The sequence below is a fragment of the Nestor notabilis genome, unplaced genomic scaffold (genome assembly GCF_000696875.1).
Source record: "Nestor notabilis isolate BGI_N333 unplaced genomic scaffold, ASM69687v1 scaffold30650, whole genome shotgun sequence".
Taxonomy (NCBI): domain Eukaryota; kingdom Metazoa; phylum Chordata; class Aves; order Psittaciformes; family Psittacidae; genus Nestor; species Nestor notabilis.
In genome coordinates this window covers 47,530-56,605 of record NW_009912038.1, presented here as the reverse complement: position 1 = coordinate 56,605, position 9,076 = coordinate 47,530, and the positions used below count along the sequence as shown (strand labels likewise).

Genomic DNA, 9,076 nt, shown 5'->3' with positions numbered 1-9,076 from the left:
ATGATTTTGTGGGCTTCCTCGATCTGCACAATTTTTGAGGTGGTTGTTTCCTGTTTTTTTGCTGTCTGTTTAACAGCATACGTTAGCGCTAGGTAAAAAGTACATAGTACTGGTTCATCCTTGTTTTCAGTTTCTGAATTTCCTAACCTAACAGTTAGCCAACTTATTTTTACTGCTAAGTGGAGCAGAGTTGCTTTTTATCTGCAGTCCTTCAAAGATGAATACTCAAACAGTGATTTTCTGTTTGCTTATCAGTAGATCCCAATATTTGCCTATCCTGATGTAGACACAGCTAAATCTGTCACATGCTTCTGTAGTGTGCCAATGTTGTCCAATGAGATACAGCTTTCAGATGCATTGTTGTGGAGAGATGGGTAAAAATAAGTTTTGTGGAAATGAGTTACTTTTAAATAAGCTTTATATTCCTCATTATGTTTATATCATTCTTCTAGAACTATGCCAAGAAAACGAAAGCTGTTAGCTCAGTTAAGTGCTCTCCAAAGTGACAGCAGCTTCCCATCCTTTGATGCCTTGGGAAACCTAAACACTAAACCTGGTGGTGATTCTTCTCCAAAAAGCAGCAAGTATTTTGCAGCAGAGAAAAAAAATTCTTTCCATCTAGAAGCAGATTTTTTCAACCAGCCCTGTATTAGCCTGGCCAAGTCCTTTCTGGGGCAGGTAAGACACAAACACTGAGATTACTGTACTGGAGCATGTGCTAGCTAATAACGTAGTGTAACAGGATAAAATTCTTTTTTTGTTATTTGACTCCAGGACTTTGCTATTTTAGGAATACAGCTCTCATTCCTTCTCTTGTTAAGTGCAGTGGAATTTAAAGACTAGTAGCCCAGTCTATTTTGGATGAAGTCAGAGGAGTAATTTTACAGGTTTCGTTTACTGTCACATTTCAAAATTAGTTTCTGTGGAATTTTTCTCCCTTCTTTTCTGGTTTATTGAAATGTACTTTGCTGTTCTTGTGGTTTGAAGGTTGTTTCGACCCCATTATTTTCCTTTCAAGTATTCCTTTATTTGGTTTTGGCTCTTGCTTAGCTCAGTGGAAAGTAATGCTTTGCAACATCTCTTTCTCTGCCTCCTTTTTACTATCTTGTGATGCTAATAGCATGGCAGGCCCTCGGCCTTTCTTGACCAGTATCCACCATCGTTGTGTACTTGAGTATTTCATTCTTATCTGCAAGTTCAGCAGACTGCTTGGTACGTTTTTTCCTGTGGCCCTCTATGCTTTGAAAGTTGTATCTCATACTACCTGCTTTTATTTTTGCTGTTCTGAGTAGCTCGGTATTGTCAGTTCGCGTGGTGAGCTCTCTCATGATCACCTCTCTGAAGGTATTAACACAGCCATGTGAGGCAGCACAGGCCTGAGTGTGGAGACGTTTAGGACTCTCTAGTCCCACAGTTAAACAATCTTCACTCCAAAAACTTTGTTCCTATCTTTTGTTTCTGGGTTTTAAAGCCATTACTGGTTCATGAAAGGACCTTCCCCCTTATCCCATTATAGAAGCTTTGAGGACTCCTTGGAATTGTTGAAAGCCTATGGAAATGAGAGCAGGGGAGATGAAACATCTCTCTTCTGCATAGTGAGTCCTTAAGACTCTACCACTGTTTCCATGGGAGGGAATTCCTCCAGTGTTTTCCCTATGAAATGTTCGAGTCTGGGACTTCCTAAATACAATTGCAAAATGTGTTTTTAGTTTCACTGCTCTGGTCTTATGTTAAGTCTTTTTTTTATACCTTTATTGTCTGTAGGGCGAACAGACTCTCTGGATTCTCATTGGTTTAGATAACTCCAGGAATTTGTTCCACAAACTGTTGGGTTTGGCCTGTCTGGCTGTGTGTAGTGCTTTATTTTATTTTCTAAGGATACTGTCTTGCTTGTAATTGATGCCTTTGCTCCGTTTTTTAACCCTGCTGGGGTTTTTTTTGGTCTGCCTTAACCTCTCTCTGCTACGTCATGTGTATTTGCTATCTTTATAGACATCCTGCTAGAGTTTTGCCTTTCCAGCTTTGACCTTTGGCTGCCTCTTCCAAGTTCTTCCTAATAAGCTTCCTCACTTTACGTAATTTCCCCTTTTTGCTGGTAAGCAGAACTCTGACAGATTATTTTTGGACCGTGATGCTTGTGGAAGGACACTGAACTTCATACTTCATTGTCATGATACAAGGTTGTTTTTCAGGGATAAGTCTTTGGAAAACATTTTGCATTTTGCTCCAGATAAGTTTGAGAGTTTAGTCTTCTCTTGTGAGATCCCCGGTTACTCACTCTGCAAAGCATCTGATGCTGTCTAAAAAACCCATCATTTGTGTCCTGTCCTTAGTGTGGTATTTACTTGGTCTGTATAAGGATACCTGAAGTCTCCCAGTACTTGCATTTTTTGTTGTCTTAATGACTGACATCCTTATGCATGCAGTTACCCTGGGCAGATATTTTAGTCGTAATTCTGTATTTTTCCTATTTAGGCCTAGAATTACAGGCCAGGTGATTTCTATCTTAATTTTAGATTTTCTTTAAAGCATAACCCCTGGTCTTCCATGACCCAGTCTATTCTCCCATTTTCTTAAAACAATAATAGTATTTTAGTGTTTAAATTGTAATCTTAATTCTACCAAATTTTGGAGGTGCCTGGTAGAGTAATACTGCTTAACCTTAAATGTGATACTTCAGTTCTTGGAAACAAAAAGACAACCAAACCCCAAACATACATGCAGTAAATGGCCTTTCAAAACAAACTGTCACAACAGCAAGATAAATCCTCAGTGTGAAATAAAAACCTCTATAAAATAGTTTACTGTGAAGTATTGTGAATTATCACCATTTTTAACTGTGAATATCTGCTGTGTCTGAAGACTCAGGGAAATGCCCGAATGCTTTTAAAATCATAACCCAACCATTGTATTTCATCATAGTGAAAAAGAAATGTGGCCACATGAGTGTGCTTTTGGGGTGTTTTCAGGCAGTTGCAAAATACCAGTGCATTTTTCATAAAAATTATAAACTGATTATTTTTAACAATTTGAGAAGTGCTGTAGGAAATGGTGATATACCAGAGTTGCAACATTTGAGACTGACTTCTAGAGCATCCCTATTGGATCAGGTCTGTAACTGCATTAGCAATCCAGCACAAACATCTGTTAGGAATTGAGCTTTGTTTCTTGAAAGTCGTTTTTTTCAATGGCTGGTTTTCCAGTATGGATGTGCTGAATATATTAGAATGAAACTGATAGCTGTTGCCTAAATTAGACTATACTGCAGAATTTCTGAAACACAAGTAAAATAAGAAGTTTAGAAATCAGGTCAAACCACAAAAACCTTTGTATGAAGTTTACTGATTGTTTTCTTTTTACAGAGAATCTTTTCAATGTCGTGGTTTTTCTCTCTGCATCTGCTTTGTTTTATTTAAGGAGGTACCAGCAGCAAGGAACACACTGTAATAACAAGGATCTGTTGTTGTCCGCCTGAAGCCAATTCCCAGCTCTCCCGCACTGTCCCTCTCTGTGGTGCAGAAATACAGAAATAGCATCAATACTCACTCTGGTCGTGATTATCTCTGTGGTTAGGGACTAGGACTTGTTTGAACCATCTCTGTGGAGAGAGACTACCTAATCATAGCAGTTATTTAATTGTGCTGCTACTCATGTTTCTCCTGATCTAAAGAATATATTCATGATGCTTCAAGATTGATACTGGTGGTGCTTTTTTGCCTTAAACCTGGTGGATTGCAGTGGAGAATACAGAAAATAACCAAAATAACCACAAAAGCAACTCTGTGGGCTGTACTGTATATAGGATCATAAACTGATTCTTTATGATACTGCCACAGCTAGATACTCCAGGCATTTCACAGAGTTAATAACAGGTAGTTGTACAGGTAGTACAACTTCTTGTACTGGGCTGTGGCCTGGCCAGTAGAAGCTGTTAGCTTACAGACTGAGCTGCTTGCTGGAGAAGAGAGGATGCAGTACTGCCAGGTCCTTTTTTCCAATTTCTTTGTTTCCCCAGCTCTTGTGCTCTGGTTATTTTGCACAGAGGGTTGCTAACTGATGCACTCTGACCTCTCTTTCAGATTTTAGTTCGCAAACTTCCTGATGGCAGAGAACTCTGGGGAAGGATTGTTGAAACAGAAGCTTATCTGGGTGGGGAAGATGAAGCTTCCCACTCCAAAGGTGGGAAGCAGACTCAACGAAATGCAGCAATGTTCATGAAACCAGGAACTCTGTACGTGTATCAGATCTACGGGATTCACTTCTGCATGAATGTTTCCAGCCAAGGTAAGTTGAGGCTTAAAGAGATTTAATGCCTACAGCATAAGGCTGATATTTCAAGCTACACCTGCCATGTTGCTGTCACTTTCGAGCTCCCTATGGGCTCTGTGAAGTCAGGGACTTGCTGTCGTCTTCTTCCCTTAGGACCTGGGTTTTGCTGTTGGGAACAGTATGTAACTGTGGACAGACAGTGTACTAACTTTCAACATCACAAGCAGGGCCCATATCCAGCTGTATAGCAACCAGCGTGGTGGGGTTTTGGTCCCAGCTATGAGCTGTGTGAGCTGTTCAGGCCCAGAAAGACAGACTAAGGACTGGAAGAGAATCTTGATAGGATGGAACTTTCAGTTTTGATGACCTGGGTTACCGCCTTATTCAGGTGATTCAGTGAACTCTGTTCCTTGAAAGTGGTGATGCAGAAAAGTCTTAATGACAACCTAAATCTTGGTGTCTGTTGTCCTGATAAGAAACTCTTCTGTCTCCTACATTTATCTTCAGAAGCTGTAAACATTGGGGAAAACAAAAAGGTCTGAGATGTCCTAAGCTTAAGCAAGGAGTTTTAGCTGCTTTGTTGTTTCTTAAAATAAAAAATCAAAATACCCAGACTGTGACAGGATCTTCCATCTTTTATTATTCTCAAGATAATCAACCCCTAATCAAATTATTCTAGAGTTTACTGAGACTCTCTCTATCCACAGCCTCTCTTAACATGCAAGTGTTACTTATAAAACCTGGAGTTTCTTCTTTCCTGTAGGAATGACAGTGTTTGCCTTGCAATAAAGTTACTCATTAATGAGACGCCGTGAAATGGCATCAGGCATTTCTTAGATAAATGCTCATTTTGTTAGAAAAAAAAATTCCAACAATAATTCCTTTTCTTTTTTGCCATTTCAAAGATACAGCTTAAGAAAACGCACCGCTTAGATGTTCCAAAGTGGAAAGCAAATGTTGTAACAGTGACCATTAATCCTCAGGTTTTGGCCTTTGGGCAGGAGCCAAGCAGAAACACAGGGCCAGGTTACAGTGTGGGGGAAGAGCCTGTCTTCCTAAATGGAGGTCTGGAGTCTGGTGGATGAACACATGTGGATTTCATTACATTGTCTCTGCCAAATCTGTTCAGATAATGAAAGCAGAATGGTTCGTTATTCAGGATGGGTCTCTTAGTACTTGAAATACTAGGAATAATAATTTTTATTAAAAAGAAAAAAAAAAGATGCTTAACTCTTGAATTCTAAAAAGGTTTCTTTGACATCTATACTCCGGGAAATTTTCCCTTACATACCTGTGTTTATTTTGGAGCAAATCAGAGCTCACTGTTGTGATGGATTTAGTTGGGACTTTTCTGTTATAAACTTATTCTCCATTAGCCTGCCATACACGCAGCTATGTTGACACCAAGCACAGCTGTCACTACCACCTTTGTCGGGAACACACTGAGGTAAACAGCATAGCTGTGCGTGGTGTCTGTCACAGATGCATCTACATAAGCAGGATGTACTCCTTCAGTGTATTTGCCCATTTGCAGATGTGCTGAAAGAATGAATCTGAGGAGGAATTGTACACAAGATGCTTTTTTCACCTTAGTATAGGTGGAGAGGAAGCCTGTCCTGTCATTTAGTCTGAGGAAGCTGTCTTTTGTGGTGGCACTTACGCACCTGGGTAGAAGGCAAAAGCATTTCATTCTTTGGGTATGGCACAGATCTTGGAAACTTTGTTTTGAACCTGGCTGTGGCTATGCAGAAAACACATGGAAACACTGGCAAAACCAAAAAAGCCTATTGTGGCAAGGCTTGGTCCTTTTTAGTAGCACAGACCATGCTCTGCTTATAGCACGAATTCCCTGGGAATGCTGTGAAAACCTGAGTGACTGACCAGGAGGAATATGAACATCTTATTTCTGAAGGCGTCACTTGGAAAGACACAAATTACTGAGAGAGCACTAAATGCTTTTACTTTCCAAAGGGTGCATCTCCGGTGAAGTCCCAGAGCTGCAACACTATTTTCTTGGATTTTGGCTGTGCAAAGTTGCAGAGCGCCAGGAGTTAAACAGCAGAGAACATGGAATGGTTGCATCTGTTCCCATGTATTACCTTCTGTCTCCTGTGATCTCCCAGGATGTTTCATATTTTCCCCTCAACTGTCTTCCAAGCTGAAGGTTTCCAGTCTACTTAGTTACTCTGTCCTTAGGGTTTTGCTCCAAAGCCAGTCCGTAACTTTGATCCTGGTTTCCTGTCCCTGAATCTCTTCCAGTTCTGTTATAGCTTTCTGTAGATGGAGGGGCGGAGCAGAACAAGTCTAGAAATGCATACACGACAGCAGAGCAACTTGCTTTGTACAGGTAGTTGGGATTTACATCTGGGAATACTGTATGGCATTTCCACAGCAAAGTGGAGTAGTGAAGAAGGGGAAAGGAAGGGTCTTGGCGGTTCCCTGATGTCTTCATACACACAAATTGACTTTGTCTTAAGCCATTTCAGTTTTGACCTGGATGCATATTAGCAAAGTTCATACTGAATGATATGACAATTAGGGAAAACCTGAGGTTGATTTCAGGAGAAATCAGTTATAGATATTTTCCAAATGACTCTTGAAAGTTGTTTCTGTTTGGCCATCGGCTGGTTTGCATCAAAATACTCATGGAATCATACACTGATTTTTAATGAAGCATGGATTTCTGGAGACTGCTGGAGCAAGTACATAGATGGGACTGAAATCTAGTGTGGGTTTAGGTGGTCTATAAGTTAGCTCTAACTAATAATCACAAACAAATTCTCAGCTGGCTTAGATCAATCTATCTAGTTGTAGTGTAGGCAAGTGCTTGTGCTGCTTAAATTACAGGATCCTTGTGGGAGGAAGGCAAGTAGTTCAGAGAACAAGTACAACCTCACCAGTACTGGCAGTGACTGCTGTGCTGCTGCTTCTCAGACTCGAACTGAGCGACAGTGGATCCAATTTGGAGCTGCCAGCTTAATGAAGGCAGCTGTCCTTTGGCTGGAGAGAGATCAGAGTGCTGCACTGTCCCTGGTGTCTGTGCCTACCTTCTTGGAACCGAAGCTGCACAGGGCAGTCCCAGACACACACGCTGCTGGGACCAGGCAAGCAGCATGAATTGGACTGCTGCAGCAGACTTGTTTTAAAAACAGTTTAACACTGACTTTAGTCATTATGGTCTTTAATCAGCTCAGGATCTGAGGCCTACATGACAGTCTCTTTGACTTTGCTGTGATTTATTTCGCTGGTATTTGCCAAGGTGTGCATTTTGCTGCCAGATCTGAACAAACAGCTTGTTAAAATCAGGATCCCAGTGATGGTTTACCCTGGCCCAGGGTCACACTGTGTGGTCTTCCCCCTGTCTTGCAGATCCTAGACTAGGACTTTGAAGGAAGCGTTTTGGGAGCAGTGAGAGTCAGATGGGTGGAGAGAAAACTTTCTTCCCTCAAGTGGCCATGAGTTGTTTCCAAGAATGGGAGCTGGAGCCAGTCCAGGGAAGCAGCAGCAAGCTGCGCTGTGGGGGTGTGGGACTTCCCTATCAGTTTATGATTTCTAGCTGCTCAGGGAGACAATTTGCCTCGGCATTGTTGTTGGATCCCAACTTTTAGCTCTGAATGCTACTCATTATATGGAGTGACTTTTCAGCATGGGTGGTAGATATTCTGCATCTCTGGACTGGCACTGATGCTGATGGTACATCAGCAGCCGTATCTGTGTCAGGCAGATGCTGAAGCCAGATAACCCCTGAGAGCAAACTGCTGCAGGCTGTGGGGAGGGAGGGAGGCAGGGTGAAGCACTCTGGCAGGCCGGAGTTGAGTCGGAAGGAAGCTGCTCTTTGGTAGTTAAAGTAAAACTTCTGACATGCAGATATGTTCAGAAGGACCCGACATCAGCCTGGGGGTGTGGGGACAGATGAGGGCAGAGAAGGCAGCAGCGCAACATGGCATCCCTGCACCCTTACCTTGCCTGCTGTCTCCACATCTACCCAAAGCTCTTGTGGTGGTGGTGTCACACTCAGGGGCTGCTGGCCCTGGGCGGAGCCTGGTGCCTGTGCTGCAAACAGCTACAGGGTGTGAAAACTTTCTGGTGGAAATGCAGAAAGAGCAGGCAGAGACAGAGAAGCTGCATATCTCCTGCTGGGGCTCTGGGAGCACCTACAGTTTCTCTGGGTGCTTGTCTCTCTTCATGTGAATTCCCAAGGCCTCAGTTCAATTCAAGTGTAACCACGGTTTCCACTTGCATCTGTGAAGGATGAAAGCAAGTACAGTAATTAAAGGATTGCTCAGAATCCCACAGTTGTTTCTGGCGAGTGAGGCAGCATCCTGATGTGAAGGATGTTTCTTTATGCATGGATGAAAAGCAGAATTAGGACATGGAGCATGTTCTTAAAAATCTAAAGTGACCTTTGAGCTCTAAATCACTGTAGAACAGGGAAGAAGCTTTTGGCTGCCAGATTAGCATCAATCCCCTTCCTCAGAGAAGGGAGTGCCTGGGAACAGATTGCTGACAGCTGTTGGAAGGAAGTCTGTTGACTTCACTGAGCTGTACTGAGGGCAGCGGGGGCTCAGAGCAGGTTCGGGGCAACAGACACACCTCACAAAGCCAGGAATCAGGTTCTCAGTTGATAGGCTCAGCTGGGAGCTCAAAAGGGTAATTTAGCGTGGGAGTTGTACAAAACATGAGGGATTCTGTTTTTGGAAATCACAGTCTTTAGGGATCTGTCATTGCCTACAAAAAAAGCTCTTGCCAGGCCTGAGCACGTCTCCAGATGTTTGAGGCTGGAGAGGGGATTGTTCAGAGCAGCATC

At 42.4% G+C, this 9,076-nt stretch overlaps 1 protein-coding gene across 1 annotated transcript in view; it reads left to right on the top strand.

The window, feature by feature from the left end:
• The first annotated feature begins 456 nt into the window (after window positions 1–456).
• The window catches only part of MPG (N-methylpurine-DNA glycosylase), a 10,298-nt gene continuing 1,678 nt past the window's right edge, over window positions 457–9,076 (top strand). Inside the window, exons 1-2 of the mRNA XM_010017523.1 lie at window positions 457–678; window positions 4,080–4,284. Coding sequence (XP_010015825.1) covers window positions 457–678; window positions 4,080–4,284 — 427 coding nt within the window. The remainder of the gene's footprint in view (window positions 679–4,079; window positions 4,285–9,076) is intronic.